The sequence below is a fragment of the Siphateles boraxobius genome, unplaced genomic scaffold, assembly GCF_051911475.1.
Source record: "Siphateles boraxobius isolate OS27281-9 unplaced genomic scaffold, OSU_SipBor_1 22, whole genome shotgun sequence".
Lineage (NCBI taxonomy): Eukaryota > Metazoa > Chordata > Actinopteri > Cypriniformes > Leuciscidae > Siphateles > Siphateles boraxobius.
The window spans coordinates 31,162,407-31,184,791 of NW_027508833.1; the positions used below are offsets into that span (position 1 = coordinate 31,162,407).

Here is a 22,385-nt window from a genome sequence, read left to right on the forward strand (position 1 = left end):
CATTTTCATTTAATGTAACTGAATATTAACTTCCATATGGTTGAAAGTCAAATGAAATCTTGGTACATGCACATTACATCTAAAGGAAGATATTTTTTGACTCCTGAGATTGAGAGTCATTTGTTGTTCTATTGTGATGTAACAGCTCTGTACAGGTCAGTCCCCCCATACAATCATGTGACAGATTCCAACATAGTGAACAACAAAATGTTCAATTCTCATTTCTTTGTGAATATCCACAATGACACATCCTCTCTCTCTTATTCTTTCTCTCTCTCTCTCACTCTCCCGCTCTATTCAAAGACATGTAATTGCATCATTTTTCAGGACTTTGGCCCTGTCTGGGAGGTGGATTCGCCTCATATATCAAACTAATGGAGGCAGGAGTGATTGGAAAATACAGGCTTTGATCATGGTGTTGTCTTCTTTTTACCATCACTCTCCAGCATGCCATGTATGTAAACACACATAATCAACTTCATTTAGCATTGATGTTTGTCATTTACATGTCATTTAATGGGTGAGCCAAGGTTGTTAAGTAACTTTCAAGTGGATGACACTTTTCAATCCGAAATAATTTACAGTAATTGAATGGACTAAGTGGCAACCTAATGGGGAAAACAGGCTCAGGAGGTCTCTAGTTTCAGTGTCAGTCCTCAGTAATACAATGAACCTGTAACAGTACCGATTCTTACAGTAGCTGTCGAGAGGTTGATTTTGAAGTTTGTGATGCTAAGCAGAGTTCGAGGCTGTTCACACAAACATCAGTTCTTTGCGGTCTTATACCCCCGTAAAAAAGAAAAAAAAATTATTTGTAAAAAAAATGTATCATAGATTTTAACATAATTCTATATAATTATAATTTTAAATATAATATTGTTTTTTACATATATTCCTAATCAAAATATATTTTATATTGCATAAAATAATATAAAAACTGTTTTTGCATTCATCCAAAATGGATTTTCTTGCTCCTTTTGTTGTATACTTTGGCATTTGAAGGTTTAAGAGCAATATATTTTCAATTTAAAAAAATATATTTCCTTAAGTTGTGCTGTTTACAACATAGAGCATGCTTAGCGTATATTTGAAATATATTTTTACTGGAAAGAATATATATATATATATTTTTTTATTTTAGTTAATACCCACAATAGTGAGATAGTGTTGTGGTGTTTCTTTGATTATATTTAGCTTGAAGTCCCCTGAAACTTACAGTCATATGAAAAATTTGACTTTTAAATGTCCTTTTGTTTGCTAAAAATTATGCAACAATTTGGACAAACTGCAAAACAACAATAGTTTTATTTAAATTTAATTTTTTTACAGCCTAATCAGAAACATTTCAAAATAGTCTTTTAAAGTCTAAATGATATATGTTTGAGTTTCAGTGGTTAAGTTTGAGATTTAACATTAATTTCTAACTGATGTGAAGTGTTTGCATGAATATCTATCCAACCCACTGGGAGATTTTGTCAGTGTGACTTCAAATTACAATAATAGAGAGCTTTCTTTATTCATCACGACAGCTGGCTCCAATTTTTCAAGCCACAAATTGGTCAGTCAATAGTATCTATATAATAAATTTTTAAAACCACTGTTTTAATTTTGTTTTTATTCTCCTCTCTGAAGTCTGTTATTACCTTCAAGCTAAGGAGATAGAGCATGCTAGTGAAATTATACAGAAAATTATTCCTAAATCTACAAATTAGCTTCACATACCCACAGTCTATTTAGATTTTGCAATGGTGCTCAGAGGTTTAGAGTTCACCATCTACTTTGTGCATTTTAATGTCTTGTTCAGAACTAACGCTCAATACATTTTCTGGGTGAGCAAAGATCACTTGAGAAAAATTGTGATGTGGATACTCTGTTCTACATTATCTTACTGTTGGGAGAATGTGATTTTATTATTGTACTAATTCAATTTAGCATTTATATTCAGCGTTTATTGCTCATTATGATTAATACTAGATGATCTGAGTATTATTATTATTTCATAAGCCAAACAATGTGTTGCCATGGTCCTTGGTTCCTGTACCCTAAGGAGACTGATAGAGACTGATAAACAAATTATTTTTTAAGGTATTGCAATAAGAATAGATACAACTATTGCAACATAAAGGTTCGGTGCGGCTTAAAGTTTTTCACAGTTTAAACTTAGTTCTGTTCTTTTTAAAACAGTGATTAAAACATTTTATCTGCATTTTATTTTTTTATCTGCATTTTGTCCCTCTGAAAAAATTGCACGCATACTCAGCTCATTCAAAAGTACTCAAAGACAATTGGCTCCCTAGCGTGATCCCCATTCAGTCGACGCCGACTACGTCTTCCGTTCCCTCCTTCAGGGAACGGTGGGTTGCATACGCAACCAGGATGTTCTCTCAGCACAACATGTCTCAGTTTTACTGGAGTAAAATATACTCCGGGATATTGGTTTATTTCGAGTCAGAGGGACTGTCAGGCATGTCCGAAAGTGAGTAACTTTAGTAACTTGTGGATCAGCGCTGACGCTGAACAGTGAACTGTTTCGAAAGATTCAGTCCGATTTAGTGTACTGGTTCGACCGGTTCAATAAAAAGAACCGGTTCAAAAGAACGATTCTGTTCACGAACCGGACATCACTAATATTAGGATGTTGACTTATAGGCACATCTATCATGGGTCTGGGGTCAATTGTTAAGTGGGCAAAAGCAAATAGAAGGCCATTGTGTAAAACAGAAATATCTCACACTTGCACGTTAACTTGTGAGTGGGCATAGAATCAGTTGTGTTTATAATATTAGCCTTCACATACGTTTTACATACACTCTCTCCGTTAAGTGCTGTCTCACCTTTCTTAAAGTTTGACAGCTGGTGTCCTCTTAAGGGGAAACTCCTCCATCTGTTTGAGGATTTGGGTTAAATTTACAGTTATTTATGTACATTATCAGGTGTACATTTTTATTGCTTGAGTGCTGCTGTAATGTAGGGTGTTTTATGAAACACTCCCCCTTGAGTATCCAACAGCTGTGAACTGACTGATGCCTGAGTAATCATTCTGCCTTTATTACATGGTCATGTACACTAGTGATTTGAGTTTTGAATTGTTCTGAAAAAGTCCTGAATTTATCTAAACACAAGTAAACTCATATGTTTATATGCAGCTCTCTCAGCTTAGGCTGACAGACGGAGACAGGGCTTGAGAACTGAACTCAGAGCCTGAGCTTTTTGACTCCTGTTTGTCTTGCAAGCAGCTCAGGCTCATGTTTACACAAAAACTGCTGTTTTGGTGTCTATTGTCTCTCTATAAGTGGTATTTGCTGCCTTAAAAAGGGATTTGGTCATGTGGCATGCAAAAGGTCAACATGAAATCAAAATAAACCTTGTTACTTCCTTAATAATGTTTCTGGGGCCGGTTACATAAACACAGTCACTATGTTAAGACTATTTTGTAAGACATTGCTAATACAATGATATGTATAATAACAATTGCATTAAAAAACATAACAATGTCCAGAAATCTATTTCAATAGTACATTGAGTTTAATGTATCGACACAAAAGTAACGTTTAACTTGATAATTTCATCCTTACATCTACTATTTAATACAATATTGTTAGTCCTGAGATTCTTCAGTTCAGTGAATAAATGCATAGATTCGCATGGAATGCTTGTGTGCCTTAATGGTCTGGTAGAACTTTTGTTAAGCTTGTCAGGGGATCTGCCCTCGTATCATTTTTTTTCTCATTAACCAAAGGTTTTAATCAGTGATTGTATATCAAGAGCATGGACATTTTTGTGTGCATTTTGTTTTGTAATTTCACCGTAAGGAATAGAGTGTCTCCACGATGGCGTTAAGTGATAAATTGAAGTGCTCGTCTGTGTGAAGACCAAGAAATCACCAGGAAATAACAGCGATAAAAAACACTCAGCATGATTTAAAAAAAAACTGTAATGTCACTCTTTACGTGGTCGTCTTCTGGCCTTGGCGCTGGCTTGGCAGAAGTTCGGATCGTACCACACAAGTCATGTACGTGACCATTCAGCACATGGTTATAGGCATCTAAAGATAATAAGCCCTCAGTATCTCTTTACACTCGGTTTCTCTATCAGGTAAAGTTAGGTGTAGAAGTCAAGCAACTCAACCGGAAGTAATCCTGTCAGATCATCCATCCATTGAGTGAGCGTATATGGTAGAGATGTGCGGATGGGCTATTATTTCATCCGCAACCGCTTCACAAAACTCATCGTCCGTCCGCCATCCATCCCCACCATAAAAACCGCACCCGCCCGCCATCCACTGATTGGGCGATACAAGGCGCTGCTGATGACAGCCGCGAGACTAGAAAGCTCTCAGAATATCAGCAGTGAACTCCGTCTCTGATCGGTGCGCAGGGACAAAAATAAATAAATAGCCCAAATTTAATGCTCTTCGGCAAACCTGACCTTATCTGATAGGCTACTGTACAATATTTTCATTGTAGCCAAATAAAAAAAACGCATTTTGGCACATAATTTCAACATGCTGCTATTGTATGGGCCCCATAATTTTCCTTTTTTGAGTTTGTCACGTACCTCCTTCGCCGGCGTTGCAATCTCTGATAATAACAAGCAAGACTGCATAGACTCGACTAGCTGCCTGATGAAAATTTGACTATTTCAAAGTGTGCTCGATTTTTTTTTTTTTGGATGTAGGTATAGTCAGATAACAATATTTAACAATGTATACATATATTTTTCATTTGATTGGTTCAACCGCCCGCAACCCGCCCGAATTTAATTAAAATATTTTTTTTCGTCACGTCATCCGGAGTCCGCGGCTGTAACCGCCAACCGCACATCTCTAGTGTACGGGTCGGACAATTTGGTTCCGTCCATTAAAATTAACTTTTTAAATACAACCATGGTCCTGGACAGTGAGTGACCTTACACATTAAGATAAAATCAGATTTTCTCCAGTCATTGTTAAAGAAGCAAGCTAACAAAACTTGCTAACTAATGTTAGTGAAGCGACCAGAGGAATTGTACTGCCTCCACCTAAGCTCAGCCCACAAAAAAACGTCACCATGTTTACCAACTGAAAAAGGGTCTATAGACCAACCAGGGGGCCATGACCCACTAGGGGGCCTTAGCGAACTTCAGGGTGACTGAAAATTGTTAAAAAGTATATATTATTATTATTATTATTAATAATAATAATAATAATAATACAATTGATATTAATATCATTAATGAATTAAATAATGTAACTTAATTAAAATGCTATAAAGATTTTACCAGCAGAAACTGTTATTTCTGTTAGTTTTGCAGTTACGTTTTTTTTTTTTAAAGATAGAGCTTTGTCATTTTAGCAGAAATTCTGGCAGAAAAATCTTCCCTTATATGAAGGGCAACCTTTGAAAAATGTTTTGTGCAATGGTGGGCCTGTGATTCAAAAATGTTGAGAACCACTGCTTTAGAAATGACTTGGCAGAAAAGTGGAAAGAAAAATAGGGGAAATTAATTAAGCACATGGAGCAGTCCGGTTTTGAGTCTTTTTTGCGACTGCACCAACAACAGATGTATGTTTATTAATTTAAAGCATGTCCTATCAAACGCATTTCACTTTGTCTTTTTTTTTGTGTGTGTGTGTGTGTGTGTGTGTGTGTGTGTGTGTGTGTGTGTGTGTGTGTGTGTGTGTGTGTGTGTGTGTGTGTGTGTGTGTGTATTGTTAAGCCAGAAATGCAAAGTCAGATGGTTAATGTCAATACATAATAATAAAAAGTACTTTGCATTGTAGTTTGGATTTGCAATACATACATGGAGGTTGAGTTATTGGTTTGTTCCAGCTTGTATACATTCAACGCCATAATATCAGGGAAGTGCACGTGCATACTGTATGGAGATGCAGTAAAGGAGGGATGCTAAGTGTCTTTGTCATGGCAACAGGAATTAGAGTGTATGACTTTATCAGGCAATACGTCCTCCAACCACTAGGGGCCCCACTCCTACCCTGACCAGCGGTATGGCCTGCCCTGACCAGCGGTATGGCTCCAAGTCACAAGGGGCCGCAGGAGGTCTTTTGACTGCAATCCTCCTCCCAGTTGCCAGGGGGAAACCATTGGCAAGAACTCTCTGGCCCAGTCCCAATTCGCATACTATCCGTCCTAAATAGTATTCGAAAATAGAATTAGTACGTCCCAAATCGTAGTATGTTGAAATGAGTGTTCCAAAGATACCCGGATGGTCTACTATTTTCGGTCAGAATCCGAAGTGCAGATCGATGCACACTCTAACAGCTAATATTGCCCACAACCCATGGCGCATTGGACGAGGATTCGGTTAGAATTAGGTCTTAGTCTATAGTCCCTGCTTCTATATCATTATAGCAAGACTGAACCAAGAAATGGACCCATTGGAGCGTCAATGTCCTTCATCAAATGTGGAGAGCATATTATCCAAGCTCACCAATCAAGCTACCGCAATTCAACATCATGAACGGATGCTCACAGCGATTCTTCAGCGTTTGAACTTTCTAGCTTTGCCTCAAAATCCTACGTCCCAGGAGGTTCCTCCGGTACCTCCCATCTTTCCCCAACCTCAACCAATTCCGGCAGTTCCTCTTCTCAAGCCCAGGCTTCCACCTCCAAAGAGATATGATGGAAATACCAGGGGCTGTTAAGGCTTTATCACTCAATGCTCTCTAGTCTTCCAACTTCAACCCAGTAGTTTTCCTACAGACAGCAGTCGAGTGGCTTATATCATCACCTTACTGATTGGAAGAGCTTTGGAATGGGCTATGGCTCTCTTGGAACATTGTTCACCATTCACTTCTAACTCTGAGCAATTCCTAGCAGAGATGAGGAGGGTATTTCATCATCCAGGAGGAGGAGTCGGAAATGACCAACGATTACTTCAACTCACTCACGCGCAGTGTACTCAACGCGCAGTGTAGCAGAAATGGCTATTTAGTTCTGTACCCTTGCAGCGGAGAGTGGCTGGAATGAACAGGCTCTTCAAGCAGTATTTCATCAGGCTCTTGCACCTGAGCTAAAAGATGAACTGACCTTCAGAGGTCCTGCGCCTAAGTTAGATTCTCTTTTTGATGTCGCCATCCGAGTGGATAACCGAATTAGGGATAGGAGGTCTGAAAAACAACAAGACCGAGTCATAGCCCAAAGCAACGTCAGTCGAGTTCAACCTGCTTTCCAAACTCTTTGCACAGAGGAACCCATGAAGCTTGGGAAGAATCGCTTATCACAATCTGAACGGGACAAACGTATGCGGGAGCAGCACTGTCTGTACTGTGGAGAACTGAGGCATTTTCTAACTCATTGCCATGAACTTGTGGGAAAAGAGATTTCTCGTCCAGAGAGACGGGGGTGAGATGAGACAAATAACTGTGCCCCGATCTTCAGCTGGATTTTCGACGTTGATGCATTTATCCCAGGGCAATGGGCAATTTCATATCCTGATTCTTTTTTGGGGCCTAAACGACTACTCTGGATCCAGCATGAGTCAAACAAACCAAGAACCAAGGTACTAGTCGTTCCTAAAGTTAAACTTACACCCCCTGCTCTGGTTGTTCCTTCACCTGATCTTAAGCTCCCCAGGTATATGTCGCTCTCCAGGGTGTGTTTAGTAAGTCCCGGGCCAATACCCTTCCTCCTCATCAACTCTTTGATTGCACCATTGAATTGTTGCCAGGATCTTGCCCTCCAAGAGGAAGACTTTTCTCGTTATCAGCTCCAGAGAGGTCGGCAATGGATGAGTACATTCAGAAGGCACAAGAGAATGGATTTATTTGGCCTTCCACGTCACCTGCTGGGGTTGGCTTCTTTTTCGTTGGTAAGAAGGATGGAGGTCTTCACCCATGCATTGACTATCGTGGCATAAACAACATCACAGTAAAGAACCGATATCCACCGCCATCTTAACTAAGTTGGACCTCCGGAACGCTTACCATCTGGGGAGAATTCGGGAGGGGGATGAATGGAAGACGGCTTTCAACACCCCTTCTGTGCTTTACGAGTATCAAGTTATGCCCTTCGGGCTAGCAAATACCCCAGCCGTCTTCCAAGCCCTTATCAATGTTGTCCTGAGAGAGATGTTTAACCAATGTGTGTTTGTATATCTCAATGATATCTTAATATTTTCCAGGAGTTATGAAGACCACATTCAACATGTCCGCCAGGTTCTTTCTTGTCTGCTCTTGAACAACCTCTTTGTCAAGCTAGAGAAAAGTGAGTTCCATGTCACTACAGTGTCTTTCTTGGGTTTCATCCTTTCATGTGGCAGTGTACAGATGAATCCCAGCAAGGTTTGTGCGGTCCTGGAGTGGCCCCACCCTGATTCCTTGAAATGAGTCCAACGCTTCCTGAGTTTCTCCAACTTTTATAGGAGATTTATTCGAGGCTTGAGTTTCATTGTGGAACCTCTCACAGCTCTCACCAGGAGGTCTGGTAGACCCTTCCAGTGGACTGAGAAGGCTAACCAGGCGTTCGAACGATTCAAACAGCCATTTACTTCAACTCCCATATTGACTCTTCCAGACCCTGGAGGGGGCTTAACACCCATTTCTGATATTGACAGACCACAAGAACCTCACTTACATCCAGGGAGCCAAAAGGTTGAATCCTCGCCAAGCTCGGTGGGCCCTTTTCTTTAACCGTTTCTACTTGGGTCATCTCTTACAGACCCGGTTCCAAGAATATAAAGCCCCATGCTCTGTCAAGGCAGTTCGAGTCACAGGAAGAGGAGGACAGGTTGGAACCCATCATACCAAGGCCCAGAGTGCTGGCAGGCATCCAGTGGTACTTGGAGATGGCAGTACGGAAGGCTCAATATGGCCAACCTGAGGTAAAAGCCCAGGTAAAAGCCCATCGGGTCTCCTCTTTGTGCCAAACACTGTCAGGTCCAAAGTACTGCAGTGGGGTCACATCGCACCTTCATCTGGACATCTGGGAGTCCTTAAAACCCTGAGTCGGATCCAATCTAAGTTCTGGTGGCCCAACATTGGATCTGATGTCCGGAGATTTGTTGCTGCATGTTCCACTTGCGCCCAGAATAAGGAACCTAGAACCCTCCCTCAAGGATGGGATGGCCAGTTTGATAATATAAATAAATAAATAAACCCGGTCTCTTACCGACTCCTATTGCCCAGGTCCATGCGCATACACCCCACATTCCATGTCTCATGCCTCAAACCTGTCATCTACCCTCCTTTGTCCCCTGTAGGTAGACTACCTCCAGTTCCTCTGATGCTGGAGAGTTAACTGGTTTACTGGTGCAGAGATTAATGGCATGCGCAAAGTACGGGGAGGGGTCCAATATTTGGTTGACTGGGAAGGCTATGGTCCAGAAGAGCGCTTGTGGGTACTAGCTAGAGGGGTCCAATATTTGGTTGACTGGGAAGCCTATGGTCCAGAAGAGCGCTTGTGGGTACCAGCTAGACATACTGGACCCAGATCTCATCAGGGACTTCCACAGACAACAGTCGAACAGCACTAAAAGGAACGTCAGGAGCCGTTCATCAAGAGAGGGACTCAAATACTTTATCAGGCTATACGTTCTCCAACCACTAGGGGTCACACTCCTGCCATGACCAGCGGTATGGCTCCCAATCACAAGGGGGCGCAGGAGGTCTTTTGCCTGCAATCCTCCTCCCAGTTTCCAAGGGGAAACCATTGGTAAGAACTCTCAGTTGTACATAGCAATCATTGTTGATGACTCACCTGTGTAGGGTCCTATTTAATTTTGCCTTTTGTCATTGTTTTTTGTTCAGTCTTGAGCCTACCTACCTGTGTATCCCGTGAGTTTATTGTGAGCCATTGTGCTTGTTTTGTTTTCCTTTTTTGTGACCATTGGAAGCGTTTGATCGTATATAATTGTATATTTACAAACAATATTTGATTGCACTTTGTTTTTTGATCATTCTAAAAGTAAAAGCTACTTGGAGTTTATGCCGCTCTTCTCCTGCACTCAAAATCCTCAACCTTGAGTTAGCTCACTCAGGAAGAACACCAGCTCTGTGTGCAGGAGACCGGGTTTCTAATCATGCTAAAGACACCATTCCAGGTCTTAGTCTATAGTCCCTGCCTCTATATCATTACACAGAGTGAGTTAATGCAGGGTTTGTGTGTGATAGAATATCCAATGAAGGCCCTCTTAGTAGAAGGATGCTTTGTGTTTGCCTATGCTCGATTCATGGATCTAATTCATGTCTGATCGTGAGGTCGAGCACCCAGTATCTTATACATCTTCATGTATGCAAATGTTGATATCCAGGGGCAAAAAACAAGCCAAACATGTCAACACATTACAAGGTAATAAAAATTAATAAATAAAGGAATATATATCATCACTGTTCCCTGAGGATGTCTGTTTTTCTTTGTGAAGCATAACATACATTGATCTCACATTCTTAATTCATGTGTTAGATGGATAGTAAGCCCTATTTATTGCTCATTTTCAGTCTCATGAATACCTGTTGCTTCCCAGAGCAGAGTAGCCTCTTTTTAAAGCCTTTCATCTTAAATTAAACACTTTTTCTGGCAGACAAGCCTAGATCAGAGTTACCATAGCAACATGTTATCTAATTTAACAAGGTTCAGCTTAGAATTAGACAGAGTTGAAACAACATTGTGAATGTGAGTACCTTAAATCGATAGTTCACCCAAAAATGAAAATTACCCCATGATTTACTCACCCGGAATCATAGGTGTATATGACATTCTTCTTTCAGACGAATACAATCGGAGTTATATTAAAAAATGTCCCGGCTCTTCAAAGCTTTATAATGGGACTGAATTTGTTGGAATCTTCCTGACCACAAACATTTGAAATGTAGGTACATTCAATAAAAAGTCAGTATTTTTCAGATAATATTTAGTTTGGCTTTAGTACAGTATAAAAATAAAAGCTATTTATTTAATTTTGGGTAATGTCATGTTTTTTTCTTGCACAATATAAACGGCTACGGCTCATAGACTGTACTATAAATATATATATAATATATTCTGTACTGTAAATATAAAAACATTATATACTGTATATATCTGCATTTATATTTTACTATTGAGGAGAGTATCATATTTTGTGGTATTTGTAAGTTCCTTCTAGTTCAAGTTTACCTTGACATTCTGTCATCATTTCCTCATCTCCGTTTGCCTGTATTATTTTCTTTCTTCTGTGGAACATAATATATATTATATTCATTTTATCCATATGATTAAAGTCAATGAGGGTCAGTGCTTTTTGTATGCCGTTGACATTCATTGTATGGACAAAACCAATATAAAGATTCTACAAATGGTAATATTTTGTGTTCTACTAGTCAATTGTGTGGATACATTATGTAGTTTTGCACATCCCTAGGGGAGAATTGATTTCCAAAATGAGTTGTCCTGTTGTTTTTCATAATGGTCGACAGTTTTTTGATGACTCATTCAAAGTGGATCCCTGTCTGTTTTGCTGTTGTTTATGCTGTTGCAGATTGACAGCAATCAGTAGGTGTTTGATTCAAGAGTCTGAACTCAATCCTGGACTATCGAAGACTTCCTGCTCTCCCACAAATCTAAGTGTCAGGGAATCAATTCTCGTTGCCTTTCAGCTGATTGTTTGTTGCACATAGAGGGGAGTTTGGTAGACATAGAGGGGGGGAAGACAAACAGAGAGAGAGAGAGAGAGAGAGAGAGAGAGATAGAGAGAGAGAGAGATAGAGAGAGATAGAGAGAGAGAGAGAGAGAGAGAGAGAGAGAGAGAGAGAGAGAGAGAGAGAGAGAGTAAGAGTGTGTATGTTTATGACTATTTGGAAGAGATCATTCAAACTGTGTGTGACAGACTTAAAATAGTACAGAACAAAATTATAGATAAGTATAGATCCCAACGGTATAAGGGCAAGATGCCCAGACGGACTGTTTATAACCTAGTTAGTGCTTTAAGACTGCGCCTGGTTCAATCCACTTGATCAAAACCATTTAGCAGTCTTTTGTTGTTACGTCTATTTCCACATTTCACCCATAACAGCTCCTGACAGTTCACCACGAGTGGTGTATCATTTCTCTGCAGATTTGTTTTTGTTTTCTCTGGCAGTGATATTTCATGCAATGACACATAGTAACCGCTTGTGGTTCCTACTTTCATTGAATCTTCCTTCCCTGAGGAATAACAAAACACATTATTCAAATATTTGCCTTTAATGGAACACCCTGTAGTCGTTAAAAAGAGACGCAAATTAGACAATGTTCTTATTTTAATTCTATTGTGTACATTTGTAGTATCTTCGTGTTTTGTTTATTGCCTAGTTTAATTTAAAAGTGAAACTGTGGCTATTAGCATGGAAAGCAATTTACTTGGTCTGTCAGTAATGGAAAAGCCTTGCTGCACTTTCTCTGTGTTTGTCTCCAAGGATTATTGGGGGTTTGCCATTGAACTTTGCTTTTGTCAGAATGCTGTCATGCATATGAAATGCTTGTTGATATATAAACAAAACCACGAGCAGGTATGTGCGAGCAGGCTACACAGCAAGTGGCTCCTATTCAAGTGTTGTTGACAGACCTAATGAATATTGACACCCATAGTGTTTTGCTTTCTTTGTTACCATGCATCTCTGAGGTGAACATGACCGGTGCAAGCATTCCTCCTGGCCGAAAAATATTTATTTGATTTCAGTTGTGCCATCTTTTCCAGCCATTAATTTGAAGACAACTTTTTTGGAGTCATGGAGCAGTTGCGGAGGAACTGATGTTAATGCATTCACCTTGCTCTCACAGCGATAAAGAAGACGTGTTTGTACGCATTTATTTCCAGTAAACCAATGAAGGGGCCAATCAGAGCTCAGTATAGCTCCCCATTGACCGATCACTGAGATTCACACTATGTGGAGCAATATCTCATCCCAAATGATTTTAAGTTCCATCCCTAGTGCTCTTGTTTCACCTCATACACGTTTTTGTCTGCTTTTGGCGTCCCTGCATTGGTCAAGCCAAACCTTTCTTTTGACAGGAAGCATGTCTCATATGGAGCATCTTTCTCCTGTGTAAGGCTGTTGACCCTGAGTGAATGTGAGTTTAGACATCAAACTTTCATTATAAATATTCCTCCTCGGATTGACCATGAGATTTTCTTCTCTGGAAATACACAGGTTTTCCCATGACGACTTATTTCTGCGCTTGTTTTTGTACGTCTGATAAGTGAGAAATAATCTTAGCAGAGCATCTTTCAAGGGCACAGCCTAGTCTTTTTCACAAGCTGTTTATTTCTCAACTTCAGCAACTTAATTATGAAACAGCTGAGGGAGAACATCACCGGTGCAACTGCCATATTTAGCTTTATATTAGTCCTTTTTAGTGTTTGTTCAGATTTTTAGCAGCACACAATATTTGCACTTTCTTGCAAGCTGCAGTGGTATAAAAGTAAAGCCAAAGCAAAGAACAACAAAGGTGAAATCAGTGCAGAACTGAACTGAATTCTTAAAGAATTCTTTTTTTTTTCTTTAAGAAAAAGGTAGGTTATGTGATGAGAATCAGGAGAGAAATACTGCAGATAGCAGACGGGATTTCATTTCAAAGTGTACATCCACTTCAGCTGATGCATTTATTCCTTTATGTTTCTTCTGCCAGAGAGAATTGAATTATAGAGGTGTTTTGAAATGTTTTGTTATTGCCATCTGAGAGCAATAAATATACGTGCTTCCACTCACCAAGAACATGTTTACTTTTCCTTTACCACAGATCTTTATTCTCTCTCACACACACACACACACACACACACACACACACACACACACACACACACACACACACACACACACACACACACACACACACACACACACACACACACACACACACACAGACACACACACACACACACACACACAAGCACGCACGCACGCACACACACACACACACACACACACACATACACACACACACACACACACACACACACACACACACACACAAACACACTCACACACACACACACACACACACACACACACACACACACACACACACACACACACACATACACACACTTTGGTAGCTGAGCTACATGAATTGTTAAATAGTTATGGGGCACTGTGTTATTCTTTATCATGGCCATGCATCCATTCAGTAGAAATTTAGTTTGTTTACATTTTAAGAGGACTCATGTGTGATGAAATGATATAAGGAAAATCACTGCTCAGAAAGTGCTGCAGCTGGTCTCATTCAAGGTTCACCACAGCTGGAGCCGGGACACTGCAATCAGTGGTCAAGAACTGAAAGAAATACAATTGCTTTTTTAACTAATAATTGCATAATATATATTGCCAGATGAAAGGTCATGATTAATATTTTTTAAATATACTCCTTGATCACTTCTGAATCAGTTTTCTTCTTTCCTGTTGTTAGGATGTCCTGTCTCTATCACCAAAAATTTAAAATTTGTGACCTTTTAAAAGCTATATACAGTCCTATTGATTTTAGTTTTCTGACAGCATAAATTGTCCAAGAGAGTCTGTTTAGTTGAGTAGGTCGGTAATAATGTTGGACTAAATTAATACTGTTAATATTAACAAGTCCTTATATTCATATTATTGTGCATGTAGTGTTATTGATCAATTCTACACATTTTTAATAGCTGATGAAATGCAAATGACATAAAAGAAATAACAGCTGTACTGTTTTTTTTTTGTTTTTGTTTTTAGATTACATGTGAATTCCCCTTAGCGATCATATACACACCAAGCTGGTTTGCTGAAAGAAGTTTGTCTGCATTCCATCTGAGAAAATTTTAACTGTTAATGGAGTGGGATGCATTTTGCACTTTCCGTAATGTAGTAATCTACGAAGAGCAAATAAAAAAAAACAGTTTATAGCACAGCTTCAAAACACTTATCCCTGTAGTGAAGGAGTGAATTGTCTGTCATATAATAGAATAATTTGTTCTTATTATCAACACATTAAAATAGTCTGGTACACTCTTTTCTTAAGTGATGCTGTCTTTAATTTCATTGTTTGTTTTACATGCTGCTTAATGAAGCTACTGTACATAATTGTATTATTCAAAAACTGCTGTGGAACCATGTGTAAACCTGCTTTTTCTAACCTAGTTTGCCTCACTTTTTCATTTCATTTGCCATTAAAGCTGGATCATGTGCTACTGTATGGTCTTTATTTGATTGCTGTAGAAGATGTCACAGTACAAAAAGGCATAAAGGTTCTTTGAAGGTTGAGATGAAGAAAGACGGGATCAAAAGAGATCTTCTTCCTGAAATCAAGAGTTTCAGTTGAATAAGCCAGGGAGACTCTCTTTTCCTGGAACAGGATTGCAGTCATGGGTACTCTTGTTGATCTGATCTATTGTGCAATTCAGTAGAATAATCCAGATCATTTTTTTCAATTTGAAAAATAAAAAAATAAAACCCAAGACACTCTTCGTTGTTTTGAAGCATCCATGCAAGCGGCGTTCCAGCCCCTAAATGTTTTTTTTTTAATATTTTCCAGCATCCGATGTGCACTTAGAAATGCAGCTTGAGCGGGAAAATTACTTTTTTTCTGTGTCTGACATAGAAATACACTCCCACTATCTTGTTCTGTGTAGAATACACATATATTGAACTCGGTCAGGATGTTTGATAAGGAACATTTTTGATCAGTCTTCTGCAATGTCTTCTTATCGTCTCATTACTGCCTACAGTTAGTCCAATATATCCCCTAAACGTGAAAGCCAGACTGTCCCTCTGCAGGTGAACCTATCTCACAGAGATATTCCACTGTCACCACTGTCAAGATTCACACCCAGATATCCCACAATCGCTATTCCATTTCGTTGACAGGTTGTGACGGCATTGCATTTCTACCCACAGGATTGCATTTCTGTACCATCTGGAATTCTGTACCATGTACTGTCACTGTAACATAAAGGTATATTTCACCCCAAAATAGAAAATTCTCAAAAATTAAAATGATTTATTCTCATCCTCATTTTACTCTAAAACTTTACTACTTTTTTATCTTTTAAAAGAAGATAATCTGAGAACTTTCTTTCTTTTCTTTCTTTCTTTCTTTTTTTGTCCATACATTGAAAGTCAATGGTAACCTTAAAATTTTGAATGAGTTAGCAGCATTCTTAAAAATATTATCTTTTGTGTTCCACAGATAAAAATGCTTGCAGGGCAGGTAAATAATGGCAGAATTGTCATTTGTGGGTGAACTATCCATTTAAAAGGTTAGTTTACTCAAAAATGAATACTCTGTCATTAATTACTCACCTTGATGTTGTTCCAAACCCAAAATACTTTCGTTTATCTTCAGAACAGAAATGAAGACCTTTATTGATGTCCCTCCATTGATAGTTACGCAACTATAACTTTCAAGCCCCAGAAAAGTAAAGACATCTTTAAAGTAATTCATGTGACTGTTTTTTTTACATTTATTTCTTTATTTACAAAATATTAATTTCTAACGTGTGTTCATGTAACAACATCCACTCTCATGCCAACACACATGCCTCGTTGTGCTCTCCTAAATGCATGTTGGACATGAATATTTCTGCATAAGTGGTAAATTATGCAAAAATAGGATTCACGTTTCTTCATAAAATTGAGGTTAAACCACTGGAGTCACATAGATTACTTTTAACCTTTTTGGGCCTTGAAAGTCGTAGTTGCGTAGATTGTCAATGGAGGGACAGAAAGCTCTCCGATTTCATCAAAAAAATCTTCATTTGTATTCTGAAGAGGAACGGGAGTCTTGCAGTTTTGGAATGATGTGGGGGTGAGTAATTAATGACAGAATTTTCATTTTTGGCTGAACTAACCCTTTAAGATTTTGCCATTCTATGGTTTTGTAATGTAAATCGTTTCCATCAACTCCATTTTTGTGCCTCTCTGTCCTCTATTTTGCTGTCAGCAAAGAACTGTGTTTACACTGCATTAATTAGACACTTAACATATGCACTAATTACTTTTGAGTTTCTTTTAATTAATTAATTATTTTGAATGTTATGTCTGAACATACAGTATGTGAGATATGAAAATTTGACAGCTTTTTCCCATAGATTCAAAACATTAAAAGTAAAGTTTGCTTTTTAGATTGTTACAGGAAGCAGACATTCTGATTTTTGAGAAGTGCACTGAATGTTTTCTGAAAAGTTGAAATAAAGCACATATAGCAATGTTTCTTTGAATATTTGAAAGTCCTTTTTTTAAAGAATGTCCTTGGCTCTTTTTGCGTCATGCTTGAGCTTCTAATTTGGTATGCAGACCAAGAAGATAGCTGTTTATTTCAGTCTTAGTAATTTTTTTGCATTCTTTTGTCTTTTTGTTTTCTGCAGGCAGTGGAAACGAATCTAGCATCCAAAGATAGTCACTGGGTGTACGCCAATGAGGTAAGCACATATTCATAATGAGTTTCATAACTCATTCTTATCTATTTTTTAAAAGAGGCATCAACCCCAAAGCTGTTTGCAATCAGATTCAGAAAACAGCCCAAATTCAGTCTGCTGTCGTCATATCCAATTTCAACTTCCAGTGTTTGATATGTGGCACATCTCTCATTCAGTATGTAATATGCTGTCACCATGCTAGAGCAAAGCTGACAGTGGATTATTGCACTGGCACGACTCAGAGTCACAGTTTTGCTCTCCTTATTCCTCTCTCTCCCACACTCTGTTGACTGGGAGCTGGATGGAAGCAAGACCTCATGAGAGTCTGGCCCTATAAGCCAATAAGAGCTGAGCGTGAAGAGTCTGGCCAAGAGCGGAGTGCAGTGGATGGCATGAAAACTGTGATTCTGTCTGATGTGTTGACATCAACATCAATTTCTACATAATAAAACGAAAACGAATCAGACAATGTCTTTATACAGAGTGAGTGAGAGTGAGAGAGAGAAAAAAAACGTTGCTTTTAGTTTGGTTCTCTGGGAGTACCTGACAATATGACAAAGTCATACTTGAGTTTTTTTTTTACAGCACACTACAAGCTTATTCAAAAGCACTCTGTCTATCTCTCTGTATTCCTCTACACTACTGGCCAAACAAGATTCCAAAGATTCCAAAGATGAGATTCCAAAACCATTCACATGAGGTAGGAGTCATCTCTTTCCAGAAGAACGTGGATGTGGGTATTTGATCCCATTCCGACACATTTAAAAAAATGGCCGTTGTTGTATTTTAGGGTTGTTCACCCAAAACACCCTCTTCAATACATTGAATGTGGATGGGGGCTAAGAGCTGTTAAGCATCAAAAAGGACAAAATGCACCATACAAGCATAGTAAAATTAGGACTAGGATGATTTATTTCTAGTCTTCTGAACCCATATGATACCTCAATGTACGAAAGTCATCATTCATAGCTTTGAACATCATGTGCTCATCATTCACTTACGTCATACATACAGGTTTGGAACAAGATGAGAGTGACCAAATGATGTTTCATTTTTGGTGAACTTTTCCTAAGAAAAGTCACCAAGGAACATGAATTGAAATACATTTGTGAAATGTATAGCTTAAATAAGAAAACCTGTAATTCAGGGGTTTTCCCACATTATTTTTCAGGCCATGTAGTGCATCTCTCTCTCTTGGTACAGTATATGTCCTTGAATCAGACTGACTAAACTTTATGAGACATTAAATCATAGGAGCTGCCTACTTAACGGGGCAGTGTCACGCTCCACTTCAATCTGTGAAAGTATGCAGTATTAGATTTATATTTGTTTTTTAAAGTTAATTGTCTCACTATGAGTGCACTTCTCTTTTAATTATTCTAGACCTCACTGATAACAGTAATACTTGTACCACCAAGTTACACAGTATGCACATTTATATAGTAGCTATAAAGGAAATGTAAATGTAAATGTATTTTTTTTTTTAAATATGCATCTCCAATCCTATTTTCAGCTCGTTTCAATTAACAAATTAAAGCACACTCACATTAAACCTAGAAATGATAAAAACAAAGCAATTTATGATTTATTACCTTAAGGGTTGAACTAGAGAGGTTTAGATGTTCTCTGAGTCGCTGTGATGCTTCTGTTTTGTCCCTTAAATTGAAGCTGAGTAATTTGCTTGTGCCTCAACACAAAGCAGAAATGAAGGTCAATACAACAACTATGAACACAATTGAAGCCTCTACTGTTGTCATTCATCAAGGTCATGACTCATGGCGGATCGTCGGGTGTAGTTCATTCATTTTAACCTGGATTTGGTTTATCAGTGTTTGAAACACAAAGTCAAGTTTCATACAAATGATGCCACATAATTTTTTTTTTTTTTTTTACTGGAAATAATTGAAATGTAATATTGAGGGGGTAAATATTAACTCTGTTTTCCCTGTGATGTCATTGTGACATTGTTTCATTAAGCCAAGCTCAGGCACAGATGTGTCTTAAGCTATATTCAGGGGGTCTGACCTTTATTAGATGTCAGAACATTCTCTTACTGTCACAAACGCTTGAAGTTTAATTAAATGACAGATTTCATGCAGCATGTTCAGGGATTCAAACATCTGGGGTGATTTAATTACAGACAGTGACATCAGAAGTCCTGACTCTTCTTGATGTCACCTTGATCAGTTGATCAGTAAAAAGTTTTATTGTCACGAATAAATTAATAATTAATACCTTCCCCTGGGACTTGTATCAGAGATTAATTATATTTTGGGTCGGGCTGTTTTGATTAATGTGTGCGTATGATCTCTACGTATTCTCCTGCTACTGTACTATTTTTTGTCCAAAAGCCAACTGTTAGACTGCTGTCAAAACAGAAAGATGTTTTGTAAGTCAATGTAAACCAAGGTGTACTGCATTTAAAGGTCAGTGAGTCACAAGCTAATTTATATCTCGTGTTGTTTTTTAGAGAAGTATTTAAATCTACTGTAGTGCAGAACAGTTTTGTGAGAGCATGAGTTTTTTTTGCAATTGTATCTTTTGCAACATGTGCCATTCAATGGTCATACCACAATTCTATATTCAATATGTAAGACACATTACCATTAATACTTTTATTTAGCAAGACTTACATGCGACAAACTTTTGAACGATACAACAATTTTTAATAAGAACAAGTTAGAGACATACTCATGGGGAAAATAAATACATACATGGACTAAATAATGTTCAGCGTCAAAGCAAACGTATTTTTTTATTTTTTATTTTAATCAATCAACATTTATTTCTTTAGCACATTTAAAAACAACACAAGTTGACCAAAGTGCTTTACACTCTCAAAATTACCAAAGACAAATACACATTGAAAATTCACCCAGCACACATCACTATTCAGACTTCAAACGTCTAAGGGCAATTGTAAGCAACAGAAAATAGATGCGTTTTCAACAATTTTTTTAAACATTCAAACAAGTCACAAGATCTAATATGCAGGCGGGGCACTGCCACAGAGAAAGCACAAATCTCCTTTAGCTTTCAACCGTGATTTAGGAACATTAAGGAGGAAACTCTGGAATGATCGGTCTAGCAGCAAAGTGATGTTGTAACAGACTTGAAATATACTCTGGAGCAATGCCATGTAAACCTTTAAAAACCATTAACAAAATCTTGTATTGCACTCTAAAATCAACAGGAAGCAAGTGCAGAGAAGCCAGCACGGGAGAGATACTAGAACATTTCCTCGTGCCAGTCAGCAGTCTGGCCGCAGCATTTTTCACCAACTGCAACCGAGAAAGCAAGACAGTTCCAGTATAAAGAATTGCAATAATCCAGGCTGGATGAAATAAAAGCATGAATCACAGTCTCCATATCTTTAAAAGTCAATAAGTTCTACAATTTAGCAATGCCCCTCAGGTCAGTATATTTAACCACACCATTGAATTGTTTATCAAATTTCAGCTCCGAGTCAAAAATCACCACAAGGTTCCTCACTTGAGTGTTGACATTAGTGGCTAAAGGGCCAAGGTGAAGTGCAAGCTTTTTGGCTAACTTTGATGGACCAAAGATCACCACTTCAGATTTAGACTAATTTAGCTACAGAAAACTAGTTGCCATCCACACATTTATTTCATCCTGGGTGTCGTCTGGGTAACAGTGAAGCACCACATTGTGTTTTTTACTGATTAATCCCGGTAGCATATATAAGGAAAACAAGAAAGGGCCAAGACATTAACCTTGAGGAACCCCTGATAAGACAGGATGAGAGTATGAAATAGTGTTCCCTAGTCCCACAGCAAAGGTTCTTCCATGTAAATAGGATGAGAACCACTTTAGAGCATGCCCCCTGATACATACTATATTTATACTATGTGTTTAAACACTCTCTAATAGTGCATTCATAACAGATCTCTTTCTAGCCATAGATAACCAAAGTTTGTCACACAGCCACAGTCTAATACAAATGGTGGGTCTTGAGAGAAGAAATGTGCTTAAATTCAACACAGAGAATCAATGTTCCCTCTAATTATTTCTTGCTGGACACAACCTCTCTCAATAAGTCATGCAGAACAGTTTGATTCTACTGTATGGTCCTATAATAATATGAAAGCAAATTTACCATTTTTTTAAAGATTTTAAAAGATCCATTATTTCAAGCCTATATTCTTAAAAAAACTATGACATTTTTTTCACGTCTTTGCGTTTACATTGTCTCTCCTATTGAGCCTTTTTGTACTGCAATCATCTGATCATTTTGTTTCTGTGAAACCTGTAAATTGTATTGACCGATTCCAACTCAATAGTAACAATAACTTTGTAGCGGTTTACCCGAACACTGCAATTATTTCTTAAGATCACACACTTCCTGCTAAGCTGGCTAGTACTTGTTTTAAATGGCTATTCAGTTTGCAAACTTTAGCATGTTTACACACTCTAAAGGCTGGACTACACTACACAGCTTTTGCCCTGATTGACACTAGTTGCCTTGAAGGTGATGATACACAGGGCAACTTTTTAAGCAATGTTGCTGGGCAATCTTGCCGAGCGGTTGTTGCTTGGGCACTTTCCCATTGAAAATGGGCAATACATTTCTATCTGGATAATTTAGATTGGTCATGGGCCCTGTGTCTCATCTGGTTGCCAGAAGGTCAGCTTGTCAGTTCTCAGACCATAAGCCGCACACTGCAACAAGTCGGTTTGCATGGCCGTCATCCCAGAAGGAAGCCTCTTTTGAAGCTGGCTCACGAGAAAGCCCACAAACAATTTTCTGAAAGCAACTTGTCCAAGAGCATGAATTAATGGAACCATGTCCTGTTGTCACGGTGGGACCGGGAATAATTCTGTGGATTCAAGTGCGGAGAAGAAGTGTTTTAATAGGACAAAACATAAAATAAACAAACCAAAACTAAATCCAAAAACAGACAAGGCAGGGCAGGAACAGGCACAGCATACAAAACGCGTAAAAAATACAACGAACAAGCACAGGACAGCAAACACAGGAAGACTAAATAGGGAGGCAAACAAAGGAGGGTAACGAGACAGACAGTTGG

At 38.5% G+C, this 22,385-nt stretch overlaps 1 protein-coding gene across 3 annotated transcripts in view; it reads left to right on the top strand.

Moving 5' to 3' along the window:
• Positions 1-22,385, top strand: part of grid1a (glutamate receptor, ionotropic, delta 1a) — a 373,012-nt gene that overhangs the window by 286,701 nt on the left and 63,926 nt on the right. For all 3 annotated transcript variants that reach the window (XM_077239644.1, XM_077239645.1, XM_077239646.1), the window contains exon 5: positions 17,287-17,340. In XM_077239644.1, the coding sequence (XP_077095759.1) occupies positions 17,287-17,340 (54 nt within the window). The remainder of the gene's footprint in view (positions 1-17,286; positions 17,341-22,385) is intronic.